The sequence below is a fragment of the Heliconius melpomene genome, chromosome 5, assembly GCF_056956725.1.
Source record: "Heliconius melpomene rosina isolate 202511_hmr_F chromosome 5, ASM5695672v1, whole genome shotgun sequence".
Classification (NCBI taxonomy): Eukaryota; Metazoa; Arthropoda; class Insecta; order Lepidoptera; family Nymphalidae; genus Heliconius; species Heliconius melpomene.
Window position 1 is genome coordinate 7429946 of NC_140393.1, and position 14718 is coordinate 7444663.

Below are 14718 nucleotides of genomic sequence, written 5' to 3' on the forward strand. Positions count from 1 at the left end.
TGTGTGTTTGTTTATTTTAAATAATTCATTTTATGTATATGATGATCCATAGAAACCGGATTGCATTATATTTTTTTTATGGAAAAAAAATGGTAAATGATCACCGCCGGCCTTAACCTCGTTTAAGACCAGAGGAGCTACCGGCCGCCGAGGTAGAGACGCGCTTTTTGATGGTACCCAGGTCCCATCGACCTGGAAACACTCGCAAACAAGCCATTCCAGTTGAGTTGCGCGTGGAAGGAAGTTCCTACGAAACCGCATACTAGTGGAATAGAGATGGTGTGGATGGTACTTGAGTTTTTGACGTACTGTGCCCTTAGAAAATTCGGCGGCAGGTAACAGGTCAAACAGTTCTTCAGAACACTCCCCATGATAAATACGGTAGAGAACGCACAATGAGGAGAGGTCTCTACGCAACATCAATGTGAATAAATTATAATATCATTGATTGCATTTTCTATAAATGCAAGGTTAATAAAGGAAGTTTTTTATAGAATATTTCATTGCTCATTATTTTTTATAATAAAAGATTATTATCTAATATGAGATAATATTTTCTAAAAAACGTTTAATTTTCATTACATTTAGTTTATACAGTATATCATGTTTAGTTTTTTTTATAAAATATAAAAAATTAAAACAAGAAAATATCTCAGTTGTTTGTTCCCTTCTAGATTTTGACAATTGAAAATTTTTACTCGATTTTCTTGAAATTTATATTTAACAACTATCATTATCATAAATACATATCTCCAACTTATTCACACAACCATTCACCATTCTTGTGTAATACTAATATATAAAAAACAAATTGTGATAAGTAAAATAAAACACATACATTGATTCCAACAGACTATTCATTTAATTCTCAATCAATCAATAGGATACACACCATAGGTGCTTATTTACAAGATGATACAGATATTGCAAATAAGATTAAAAAAAATTGTATTGCCATAGAAGTTACAATAGGATGTTTTGGTGGCAATGACAAAGACGCTAATAAGAAAGAAGAGCCGTCCCATATATTTGATATAGGAGACTTGCTCCAAACAGTAGTACACTTGAAGGATGATTCGACTTGACATACGTTTTCTCAATAATAGTAATATATTGGTGTCTTCATTTATCTACAAGTCTATAAGCTGGCTATGTGCCTAGGGCTCAAGCTCGAGGGCCACGCCGACCTTGTGACCGCCGGCGTTGAAGTTCTGCCCGTCGATGGCGGCCGACAGGGTGAGGGTTACGCCTGGAGAACAAAAATATTTATTAAATTTAATTAACATCTTATATTAGTAATTGAAACACTGAACTTCCCATATTGACAGCTCGCAGTATATATATTTAAAAAAGTAACAATATTGAATACATATTTTATATTATTTAATTTAATAGAAATTTGACATACAGTTTCAAATCGGTTCATCCTTTTAGATAAATTTCAAAACTTTCTCTGCCTTGTGTAAATAACTTCTGCTTTAAATATAATGTCTCATTCATATTTCATACTAATCAAAATTAAAAGGTTGAAGATTTTGGCAATGTTCCATACATTGCCAAAATCTTCAATATAAAAAACAACATTTGGAAAAAATAATAGAAAAAGAGAACATTTGAAAGTTTTTGAGAGTTCAAAATATTTTAAAGTAATTTCAATAAGAGTTTACTGCTACATCTTTATGTCACAGTATTGCTGTTACATAATTCATTTACCATTCATCATAATATACTGACATACATTCAGATAACAAAGACTAGTGTTTAACTTAAACTATGATATGATAATAATAATCTTTTGTTATGTTGCTGTCAGATTTTGCAGTGACGAAAGTTTCAATTACATATGATATAAAAGGTGAATAGCCCTAACTATTCTAAAATAATTTAGTACTTTTATATATTTGGAAACATTTGCTTTGATTATTATTTACTTTACTGGACATCAGTGTTCATTCTCTGCATTCGGTATTGTAAATTTTTGACACTGAATGTTGATTTTCCAAACTTTGTCTTAACAAAGACGGGAAATTAAAATAATTAATTACCCCATATGGAGAATGAACCCATAACCATAACATTTACTGTCTTAATATACCACACAAATATTCTTTTCTTTATTAGTTAATCTAGATATAATATGTGCATATTAAAACTGTAAAGTCAACAAATAAATTTTAAATAAATCAAAATAATACCTGGGCGCAGTTTCTGTTGGTAACCAAGTCCAATAAGGGACTTGTTGTTGATCTTAGCATGAAGTGACGCATCTTGGTCTAAAGCAAACTTAGCACCAACTCCGAACAATGTGTCAGAGGAACCTGAAGTCCACTTCATGTTGACTCCGCAGTCCAACTTGTCTGATACCTTCTGGTAGATGGAACCACCAAAGTCCTTGCCATTGTCACTAAATATTTATATAAAAGATAGATGTGAAACTGATTTATTTGTCAAGGGATTAAACATAGTCTAGTGAGTAAACTTGAATTATGGTTAAGGTAAACCCATCTATCTAAACTATGTTTAATATATAGTAGGCAAAGGGCATTCCCCACAGAATGCCCAATTTTCGTAACTTGAGTGCTATCACAAAACTGTAGTGTTCACAACACCATGTTTTATGTTTGTGTTGTCACCAAAGCGAGGAAATGAAAATAATAAATTTCCTCAAGAGGGAATCAAACCTACAACTGTTGCATTTACAGACAGACACATTGTGTCAACAGTCTTAATTGTCTTAACTAAATACATAACATGTAATAGTAGGTAATTGTTTTATAAATTAAGCAAAAAATAATTTATCTACATAAAACATACAAAGGTAGTCCCATTACTCTTTAAACTAGAACAAAGACACTAAAATGTCATTGCATTATGTAACCTCATAAAATCAATACATGTATCAACTGACTCAATGTCTTTGGTTACCATTTCAATGTAACATGCTTATACACTGAATTGTATATTTTTAATTGCTTTTTAACATTCCAATTAACAATAATAGTTATACAATACTTAGAAGGTTCACCAGAGATTTTTTTAATTAAAATTACAATTGTATGAAGATAAACTTATGCCATGAATTGGGAAGAGTAATTAAAAATAAGAGTATGTTTTTTGTACTTACACATTGGTATGTAAAGCAAAGTCGTTGGTCTGGTAGCCAAAGGCAAAGTTGTTCTTAGAGAACTTGGCCTTTTGTGTGTCAAACTGTGTGTGTGCACCGGCAAGCCAGCCCTGGTACTTAAGCACAGCGGCTACGTCAACTATTGGTCCGGCCAAGTCAAGGTCCAAATTGCTGTTGACAGCTACTGTTTCATTGGCGAATTGGGTCTTCAATTTTCCAGATTTGCTTCTGCAATTCAAAATGAAAATTTTTGCCATTATTTATACATATTTTTGATAAAATGTTTTTTAAATAGAATATAGTCTAGTTTACCCAGTTTGTGGTGCAAAAGTTCCTTCAAGTGTAACTTTAAGACCAGCAGCAATCTTGTCTTGGATGGTAATGTCTGTGGCCAGTGTGTTGTCGGTATTCCACTTTTCTGTGAATGTCAGACCATAGTCTTTCACAGCATATTTAGATGAAAGGCTACCAAATACCTGTAAACCGTAATCATTTGTAAAATTTATACTATACAAAAATTATAAAAAATTGTACAAATGTCAGTAGAATTCATTCAATTTTTTAAAAAATATATATTTGGAAAATTTTTTTTATGATTGTACCTTTCCACTTTCTTGGTTGGAGGTGATGCCGCTGCTGAACTCAACTCCAGACTCGCTCTTGGTCTTGAGGTCTAGTTTAAAGACTCCAAAATGGTAGCCCTTAGAGAAGACATCATTGGCCTTCTTTCCGAGGTCGGAATAGTGAGGGGGAGCCATTTCCTATAAAAAATATAACGTTTAAAATGCTTCCAATTTGTGTTTTAAACATACGCAAAATTTTACAGTTCGCAGATTACATTTACGTCATCTACCTGGGCAATGAACTTCAGGGCCCCATGATATTTTTATTATTTTAATAGTTTCATGATTATAACACTTTGTTTTAAATTTGTATATAGTGCCAGATGTGTCAGGGTTGATAACTATTGCAATGCACTATTTACAAGCCACATTACCGTGACAGTATTACATAACATTCAAGGATTATAACTGTGCCAATTTGCAAATCCTTGTTTTAACTTCTAATTGCATCTAAATGCAGTAAAAGAATTAAGCACCCGAAAACGTATGATGACCGTAAACTTGACCTTTGATTGAAAGATACCAAAATAAATTCCCCAAGACGAAAATCACATGCTAAACAGTACTTCGTAATTATTGGATAAAATTACCTAACTGGTAAAAGAGGAGATTTATATTAAAGCCAAAATAGTACAGACGTTTTCGATTTATCTATTTACAATAATATATCCAATCATTTCTGTAAAATAAGTAATAAATCACGTGTGTGACGTAGATACTTCCCGGCTAGTCTACGTTTGTAACCTAATAAGAAATTATTTTAACCCCGTTTTGCACAAAAGCTATATACATATTAAATTCTTAATACTTACTGTATTTTATATTTAGTCACTAATTGAAATTAAATATGTAGAATTCAGAGAATTCTTGGCAGTAAGTTCACCTCCTGCACCGCACCACAAGACAATTCTGATTTGCTGAAGTAACAGTAAGAGGGCGTTCGTACCGGATATAACGTTATTGACGTTACGCAAAAGTTTCTTTTTTAATTTAAAATGATAATTATTAATTAAGTTTAAGTAAAAACCTAATTAATATATATGTATTCTATAAACAACAAGTTTATTTTAGAATTTAAAAATGTTTTTCAATATTAAATAATAAAGAATGTATTTGACTTTTTAATGGTACGATATTGTTACAACCAATACAGATGGTGCAATCAAAATAAATACTATTTAATTAACCGACTTCTTTTAAAACGTAATTATCACACTATAAATGAGTTTTACTCCTAAATTATAGTATAAAAATATATAAAGACACATTGGCACGCGTTTATAATAATTTAGCAGGATTTAATTTATGGCGCAAAATTTAAAATACGCTGAATGTTATGGTGAAGATTTTTCTTATTAGATGGATATTTGAAATAACATCATAAGTATAAAAAAACTCACTGGACAGCATGATAATTTTTTTGGAGGAAATTTATCATCTCCTTGATAATCATCTTCCTCTTCACGGGGGCATTCAACTTGTTGACCGGACTCATCTTTGCATACTACCATTTCGCCTATTGAACCATCCTGAAAATAAATTAATTTTAACAAGATTATTTTTATAATTTCTGATTGTAGTCAAAATATAGATAAACATATGCATTTTAAACTTAGCCTAGAAATTAGAATAAATACCTATGCAAGAAGAAAGCCATAACAAAGTACTTACGGAGCGACGACATGGTACTGTTTCTTTGATGACCTCAGCATTAACTAAAGGAAATTTGAAGTGTTTAAAAAGAAAATTGTCCATAAACACATTTTTCAAATTGAATAAATCATTAAAAATTGACATAACTACAATAAATTCATTAATAAATTACTATATCTATGAAAATGGCAAATCTAGGTTACTAGAAAATTTAAATAACACAAATCTATATGGTTTTTATACTTAAAACCTACTAACTATACAAATAAAATACAGTAGCGTTGTGTTCGCAGAGAAGTGATATGGTAAAATGGCATAAAAATATGCATAAGAACTGCATCGATTGTTGAGATATACTTACTTAGATATTTAATATATTACTGATAATATTGTTTTGGCTTCGACGCTCTTATCTAATATGATTTGTTTATAAATGATACAAAATATTTACTATAATATTTATAAAATTCCCTATCTATAAATCTATCGAGCGTAAAACGTATTATCTTAACTATTACAGATTACATTAATTCTTTTTATTAATTTCTCGTACATTACATTAGTAAGATAAAATATCTGTGTAATTAGTATTAACACACTCGGTTCCCCACTCTCCGCCGAATTCTGGAGGCATTGCGTGTTGAGTGGTGGAACTCAACGCTGTGCTTTGCCTCGATACCAGAACGAAGAAATGGAAATATAAATTTAAATAAATATTTCATTTCCTCGAGTGGGGAAGCTGATTTGTATTTTGTGAGAATTATAATTTATCTATAGATACTAAGTATATTTTACCATAGTAGGGTAGGTTAAGTACTTAAATATAGGAATATAATTTTTTTATTAATTTCTTAATGAAAAATTGCATCTTAGTAGTCCTCTATAGTAGCGTTCCAAATAATGACAGTATTATTTAGATTTTTAGTGTTTTATTTATGTTCTCACTTAAAAACCACATTTAAATAATGCTGAAATTCATTATTTTATAAATATTAAGCACTTAAGATGCCTAGACATAGTTAGAACTTTCTTGATTCGTCTGGCGATTCCCGAATGGTCGTTGGCTTATTTTAAGACAATCCAAACGTAGAGACGCTTCAATCTTCGTCCGGCATCCTCCCAGGGAGCATTTTATGCCGCGCTAATTAAGAAATCTTAATTAACTAATTAATAAATTAATTAATTAAAATGGCTGATTCTTGTCACTATGATGTAGAACGAAATGAGAAGTACGGTCGCTATTTGATTTCTAACAAGGATTTAGGATGTGGCGAATTGATATTTACAGATGTTCCAGTAGCTGTTGGACCAAAACCAGGCAAGTTACTGATGGCCGACTCGTATTACAGCACAGTGAACGTGACAATTCGAGTACCTAGTCCTATTTCTTATTCAATAAATACTTACTCATAAATTTTAAACAAACATAATTCATTATTTTTTTTATTAATTTTTGTCATGTATGCAGTATTTAAATTAAATAGATAAGTCATAGAAGCGCCATGTTGTAAAAAATATAATTAGGTTGTTAAATAATTAATTATTTGTTATTTTTTTCATTTCTTCGCTCTGGTAACAAAGCACGGCGCGGCTTGAGTTCCGCTACTCAACAAAAACTCCGCCACGCAACGCCTCAAAAATTCGACGGAAAGTGGAGGACAGAGTGTTTTAATGTTAGGTACTCTGCTATAGCGGGTTCGAGCGTCCATCAGACCTCGTACCTCCCAGTCACCAGTTACTCTCGCGCCTCCCGGTGCGGTGACGCTGTCAATATCAGTCCAGGTCGACTGCAATAAAGTCCTTTCGAAAAAAAAACAAAAGCTATAGCGGAGTACAATATGAAACTGAAAAAAAAAGAAAAAAATATTGAAGTAGATATCATTCACATATCTATCTAAATATACTGCATAAGTTATTATATTACTTAGGGTGTGAGTTCGATTTCTATTCGAAGAAATGAAATATTTAATATTTTAATTTCCTCTCGGAACGGAGTGTGTTAACAGTAAGTCCTCACGTTCCCGTTCCACCCTGCTATGTGCGGGATATAGCGCCAAAATAAGTTATTTACATTATATATTAATTTTTCAGATACGCCGCCGCTTTGTCTAGGATGTTATTGTCCCGTAGTAAACACGGTTTGTTCACGCTGTTGCTGGCCGATATGTAGTAATGAATGTGAACAATCCCCACAGCATTTGCCCGAATGTGAAATATTCTCTGATGCAAAAGTACGCTTTCAGTCAATCGAAGATTGGACCGTTAGCGCTCTACAACTTGATTGTATAACACCGTTGAGGTCGGCTTTAGTATTTTAATTTAAAAAAAAGATACATTAATGTTTACCTTATTATTTTTATAATAAGTTATTTTTTATAGTAAATTGATGCCAGTCGTGGCGCAGGGGCCCAAGCGTATTATTGTAAACGCGGCAGGTTTTAAGTTGTGGGGTTTCCACATTTTAATATTTTCATTCCTTCGCTCTGGTGTCGAGGCAAGCACAATGCCTTCAGAATTCGACGGAAAGTAAGTAAGTAACACTAGCCTCCCTCTGCCTATCTTTTTCCATGCGGGATACAGCGTAAAGATTATTTTTTTTAAATTTTTCATTGAAACACACTTTTAGGTTGCTTCTAGCAAAAGAAAGAGATCCAGAACGATGGCAAAAAGAAGTTGAGGTAATGGAAACTCATACGGAAGAACGCAAAAAAAAACCAACATGGGAAGTCGATCAAGTCAATATCGTTAATTACCTTATAGACCATTGTAAACTTGGAAATAGATTTACAAAACAGTTAGTAGAACAAGTATGCGGTATATTGGAGGTGATTGAGTTCCTTTAAAATAAGATTTATCGTAATTTTATGTTGTTTTATATAGGTAATAACTTTAGATATGCGTGTTGTCCATGAATTATCGATATATATTCTACTTATGTCCGACATAATAAGTATATCTAGTGTGTAGACATGCATTTTCTTTAAAATAAATGATCACTAGTAGATATGACGCCTAATATAAAGCATTAACAGAAAAAAAGAAAGTTAAAGTTCCATTCGAATGCGCCTATCGAGCCTTCCAGACGAAACTCACGATTGTACGTCAAGGGGAAGTGCTAATTTTAATAGTTGACAAACTTAAGTTTACAGGCATATACTTTCATTTTGTTTGAAATGAACTACGAGTAATATTTCACACAAATTTTCACTTTTCGAATTAACCTTTTCTAAATTGAACGATTAACTAACAAAATTAGTAATACAAAAGTTGGTAAGCACTTCCATCCATGACGAAATGTTTTTGTTTGATTTTTACATACATTAACTCAATCTATATTTATAATATGTCACGTTTTCATATTATTTCGATGTAGATGTTATGTTAGCTCGTTTGTTCTTTTTCCTCGTCAATAATAATATAGTAGAGTGTCTTCCTTATGTTAGTTATATTTAGAATATTAAAAAAATATCAAGTAGGTAAGTACCTACCTAATGAATACTTACTTATATTAAAATCGGAGACTTTATTTTATGTAAATAAATACTAGGTCGTCTTAAGGCCGGTACCTACAGCGTCTATAAACGTGATGCTTCAACTTCTACATATTAAGTATATTTAAGTATTTCCCCGAACTGGTAAGAAAACAAAGCACGGCGTTGAATTCCGCCATTCAACAGGTAGTGTCTCGAAAGTGGAGAACACAGTCTCTTATCACAAGGTTTCCTCTGCTTATTCTGCTAGGGATACAGCAGAAAGATAAAAAGCGGTTCGTTTTCAGGTGAACGCTGTAGAAATTCCTTCACGAGGTGGTTTCAGTATACGTGCAGTGTACCCCCGTTTAGCGATAGCCGCACATAGTTGCGTACCAAACATCGTGCATACTATACTTCACGAGGACTATCAGTTTGTATATAATATTTAAATTTATATTTATTTCATATTTATATTAGGTAGCCAAGTAAGCCAAGGGCACAAGAGTGTGACTGTAAGCGCAACAGGTTGTGGGTTTGATTCCCACTCGAAGAACAATAATATCTTTATTTTGTTCCTTTCTTCGTTTTAGTGTCGAAGCAAAGCGTTGCTTTGAGTTCTACCACGTAACACACAATGTCTCCAGAATTTGGCAGAAAGTGGAGAACGGAGTGTCTTAACACTAGATTCCTTCTGCCTAACCTATGTGTGCGGGATACAGCGTGAAGCTCAAAACAAATTTCTATTAATTTTAAATTTTTATATTTTTTCCTTTAATTAAATTGCAAACACTCACTTCTTTCTAAATTTCATAATTGTAGTTTCCATTTCTTCTTTTTGAAGTACGGAATCCTAATAAAGATAAGATTTTTCGCAGAGTTCAAGTACGAGCAGCAATACCCATAAAAGCTGGTGACTTCTTGAATCTCAGCTACACCCACGTTCTGTCCCCAACCATATTACGTCGAGAACATTTATTAGAATCGAAGTTCTTTAATTGTGAATGTCCACGCTGCGCTGACCCTCTGGAGCTCGGTACACACTTGAGTACCCTGAAATGTAATAAATGCGACAACGGTGTGATATTGTCTAGCAATCCTTTAGGTAATTGCACTATTGTTTTTTTTAGCTTCCCGCTGTTTACTGCACATAGCAGGTTAGGCAGTGATACATACTGTAGATGCGGATTTTTGAACATAATTATTATATTTTTTTAACTCCAAATTTAATACATATTATAGTCATCTCTCAACTCATCATATAATAAGTACATTTTTTTTAAGACAACGAAGCACAATGGTGTTGCACTGATAAGAATTGCGGATTCAAAACATCTGGCGCTGCAATGCGTAAAATGTTAGCTGTGGTACAGGCTGAACTCGAACAATTAGATGCTGTGGACCCTGGACCTGATGCTATTCAACTGAGAGAAGCTACTATAAGTAAAGTAAGAATAGCTGTTAATGCATATTTAATATTTACATAAATAAAGTTAAGAATAAAAGAATAAACCGAAATTGGACGTCTTCTTTTAAATATTGTAGAGTGAGTCTATCATCTGAAAAGCAAGGCCAAGTTGGCCTCTAACTTGGAGTCATCAGCAGAGCGAGACAGTACCGTCTCGCCAAAACACCAATTCCTCCTTTATAGCCCCCAGAATCAGCCTTATATGGAGTACCTATTGTTCTCTCTCTCTCTGGTGCACCTCAGTATCAACTTGAACCATTTAATCACTTACAACGTAGAGCCGTTCGAATCGTAGGGGACCCAATGATCTGTGAAAGCCTTGACACTTTGGCTTTGCGTAGGGACGTCTCTTCGCTGTGCGTTCTCTACTGCATTTATCATTGGAAGTGTTCGGAGGAACTGTTTGATATGTTACCTTCTAAAATATATAACATAATTTATAAGTAAAACTATAAAAATATTTTTTCCAGTACAAAACTGTGTTCCACCCACGTCACTCGTTCCTATTAAACATAAAGTATGCCCTAGCCCAGATGTACGGTCGTGTCGAAGGGTACACTATAGACGAGCTGCTCGACGTAATGCTGCAACGTAAAGTGGATTTTTGCAAATTAGTTTTATCTACGCTGGATGTCATATCTCCTGGAGAGAGTAGGATGAGAGGTTTTCTATTCCTTTTTTTATTTAACTTTTTGCCGCATTTAGGAGGTAAAATTAAATGATTCCAACATTTAATAGACACTTTACACTGTCAGACTAAGATATTTTTTATCAATTTTAACACAAGTATAATCATTACTTGCGCTATTAACGTTAAAATTTAATTGATTATATTTTTTAGGTATAATGTTATATGAGTTACATGCACCACTTATTTATTTGGCGAGAAATGAGTTTAGTGCAGGTTTGATAAATCAAGAGCAACTAAAAGAAAAATTACAGGAGCCTTTACAATGTTTATCCAACGCGGCCAGAATACTCAGTAGGGAGGATCCACAGAGTCCTGAAGGCATAACTGGAAATATTGCTAATCAGTCAAAAGAACAATTAAGTACTAGCTTAGAATGTCTTTAGATTTCACTGCTTTTACAATAATCCATTGTTACAGGTAGACTATATGTAAATACATATTACATACAGTATATATTGTGTCATGATGTGATTTCAATATCAGCTTCATGCTGTATCCAGCACACAGCAGGGTAGATAGAGGGAACCTAGTGTCAAGAGTATGACACTCCGTTCCCCACCTTCTTGAGTTTGATAAGTTGAGAGGCAGAACTCAACACCGCGCTTTACCTCGACACCAGAGCGAAGAAAGGGAATATAAATGTAAATAAATATTTATTTATTTGTATATCAAAATATATATAATTAATTCGGTTACAAAAATTCAATTAAAATGTGAACAATAATTAACCTATAGTAGAAAATTACATGTATCAAAAAAGACTATCTAATCTCTTATAATAAGTTGAAATAAAAAACCTGTCTGATTTCAAATTTCTTTTATTGCATTTTATGCATTGTTTAGAATTTTATTTTCTTGGGTTTTTTAACAGTGTTTTTAACAGCCTCTTGTGAGACTGTTTTGGTTTGCTGCCCTATATCTTCAATATTATCATCATTCAATGTTTGTAGTTTAATTGATGTTTCTTCCTTTTTAGTTTGAACCTGTAACATATATAACATGAATTTGAAAATCTGAGGTTTTTAATATAGATTAAACACATTGGGCAAATATTTAGCAAGAATTGCAATTGATTTGAATAAGAGTGAGAATAGAACCCACAAATGTCGTATTCACACTCATTTCCTGTACTGCTGAGCAACCAAGGACTCAAAATGGTACTTCTAGTAATTAAATTCAGAAATTAAATATACTTGTGATACATAGTTTTCCTTAATGAAACAGTTTTCATTAATATGAGCTTTTATAAATTATCTTATCATCCCAAGTACCTTTTTATTGCATATTCAATATATTTCGTAAAATAGGACAAAATTTATCATAACAACAGCCTTCACTTTTATCAGTTATAGTACATTTTGTAATATAACTGTTTATTACATACTTAATTTAGTATAATTAATGTTGGTGTTAGTAATATATATCGAAGATCATAATCAGATATATCATTTAACTAAAACATAGAATCTCGATTATTTGCATTCTTCTAATGCACCCCTACACTATTTAGGGACCGCATTTGGCAAATTTCAGCATATTATATCCCCTGTAGATTTAAAGGTATGTTATATATCAGTCACTCAGCAACTGAAGAGTTACAGTTTTGAGGTGCAAGAAAGTTTTTAATGTGCAGTATGTTCAATCTTACCTCATTTGCTAGTACATATGTATATAAAATATTTTTGATTCCCCGCTCTGGTAGACAAGACATTGAGTTTTAATACTAAACATGCAATGTTTTAAATATACTTACAGTTGGACAATCTTTTCTCAAGTGAGTAACATCCCCACATAATTTACAACAGCCTCCATTTGGATACAGGCCTTTTGGATTATCCGGACATTGCCTTGCTATGTGACCCTGTAACATATTTTGCTTATATGTAGACTCTTATTTTAAATTTCCATCCATTATTTTTACTTTATGTTGTATAAAGTTAGTTCAATTAACAACTAAATACAAATTACATAACTTATTTAAATTTTAAATAGATTATCCAAACAATATTCATATATTATACTTTCCCAATAATACTTACAGATTCTTTGCAAATAAAACATGTTGCGAATCTAAATTCTTTATCCCTCTGGACTTTGCATTCAAATTGCCTGTGTTCAGTTGATCCACATTTAAAGCACAGCCCTTCAGCTGCATCTACACCAGGTAAGTTTGATTTCAAATCTGGACAATCTGATAAGTTATGACCACCCTTCCTACAGTTATAGCAAACATCTCTTTTGATTCTAGCTAAAGCTTTTTCTGCTCTCCGTCTTTCTAACTTCATTGTCCTCTGTACCTCACTTTTAGGTATACCTTTCTTTATCATATTTTTTTTCAATTCATCTAATCTTTCAGCATCTCTCTTCATTATAGGAAAACCATCATACCTCACGAGTTCAACCTCTTTGCTATTTATTATAAGATGAAAGCTTGTATCATTTATGGGCTTTCTACGATTTGGTTGTTCATTTCTATTAAATTTCTTCTTTTCGTTTTTAGTGACCTGTTTTAGGTCTTTATGATTGTTATTTTTAATTGTGTTACTGGCAGAAGTATCATTGGCTGCATTATGTTCAACTTTGGAATCTTCAATGTTTGAATTTTCAGCATTAGAAGTTTCTAATGATTTCTTGGACTTCTTAGCTTTCTTGTGTTTCTTCTTTTCTTTCTCTGGGGATTCTGCTTGATCATTCGTTAGACTATTAAGCTCATTGTTCTGAGGAATTTCTTTATTCCTCTTTTTCTTTTGTGGTGGTTTTGGATTTATTTCTTTTTCTACATCATCTCCTACATTACTAATTTCATTTGCTTCTGATTCATTTAATTTTAAATTGTTTTTATTTTCCTTACTTTTATTTTTTTCTACCTTACCATTTGTAATACATACTTTTTTAGTATCATTATTTATTGCCTCTTGTGTATCATTTGTGTCTGCCTTTTCTTTATTTTTTTTATTTTTCTGTTTTGTGTCTATAATAGGTTTTTTGTTAGGTTGTGATTCTGGAAATTCACACCAAGTTGCCGTTCTTTTTTGGACTCTATGTTCTTTCAGAAAATTATTATAATTGTCAATTCTCTGTTGTTCCGCCTGGTAAAAAAACAGTAGTAAGTAACAGTAGTAATACATATATACATACAATGATATATTTTAAGGATCTTCGAAGCTAACATTATGTTTATAACAAACACATACCTCTTCGCGTTTTTTAGCTTCTTCATTATCTTGCTTCGCTCTCAGCATATGTTCTTTCATTACCTCCCATGGTGTACTATCTTCAGGAGCTTTTAGGTTAGAAGCTTTGGATCCTTTGGCCCTCGCAAATCGAGTCATTTTTATTTTTCGAATAAATTAATTATATTGCATATAACTATAAGTATTATTTATTAAAACGAGCAAATAGATACAGATATTATTTATTAAACTAGTTCAAAAAACAATACAAAGCCGTGATCATGAAGTATTTGACATTTGACATGTGTTTGTTATGGACCACAGATAAAACTGTCAAACAGTTAAAAACGGATACACGTCGCTGAAGTATAGGTAAAGTCCAAGAATGTTTTAAACCTCTCTAATAATTTCTAGAGCTCCGATTAAAAAACTATCTATAACTGTAATCACATAATAAATAACACTGGCCACTACAGACCAAAAAGTCAATAAGTTAAGAATATTTATATATATTGC

The 14718-nt window shown here is 32.3% G+C and overlaps 3 protein-coding genes across 4 annotated transcripts; 1 reads left to right on the forward strand and 2 right to left on the reverse strand.

Annotated features, from left to right (window-relative positions):
• Positions 1-839: 839 nt before the first annotated feature.
• Positions 840-5559, reverse strand: LOC146539141 (voltage-dependent anion-selective channel-like). 2 transcript variants are annotated; one of them, XM_085186026.1, is made up of 7 exons: positions 5419-5559; positions 5148-5276; positions 3727-3885; positions 3437-3600; positions 3125-3352; positions 2196-2404; positions 840-1249 (listed from the first exon to the last, which is right to left on the reverse strand). In XM_085186026.1, the coding sequence occupies exons 1-7, from the start codon at positions 5542-5544 to the stop codon at positions 1158-1160; spliced, it is 1107 nt and encodes a 368-aa protein (XP_085042152.1). In that variant the 5' UTR covers positions 5545-5559; the 3' UTR covers positions 840-1157. The 2 variants fall into 2 exon arrangements, with proteins under 2 accessions (XP_085042152.1, XP_085042153.1); XM_085186027.1 differs by lacking the exons at positions 5148-5276; positions 5419-5559 and adding an exon at positions 4560-4714.
• Positions 5560-6497: 938 nt separating this feature from the next.
• Positions 6498-11559, forward strand: SmydA-3 (SET and MYND domain containing, arthropod-specific, member 3). The gene is made up of 8 exons (XM_085186029.1): positions 6498-6718; positions 7492-7699; positions 8027-8225; positions 9179-9303; positions 9749-9975; positions 10155-10318; positions 10809-11001; positions 11180-11559. The coding sequence occupies exons 1-8, from the start codon at positions 6589-6591 to the stop codon at positions 11410-11412; spliced, it is 1479 nt and encodes a 492-aa protein (XP_085042155.1). The 5' UTR covers positions 6498-6588; the 3' UTR covers positions 11413-11559.
• Positions 11560-11831: 272 nt separating this feature from the next.
• Positions 11832-14497, reverse strand: LOC146539143 (uncharacterized). The gene is made up of 4 exons (XM_085185987.1): positions 14224-14497; positions 13069-14118; positions 12783-12890; positions 11832-12012 (listed from the first exon to the last, which is right to left on the reverse strand). Exons 1-4 carry the CDS (start codon positions 14359-14361, stop codon positions 11869-11871), a joined length of 1440 nt encoding a protein of 479 aa, XP_085042113.1. The 5' UTR covers positions 14362-14497; the 3' UTR covers positions 11832-11868.
• Between the last annotated feature and the right edge of the window lie 221 nt (positions 14498-14718).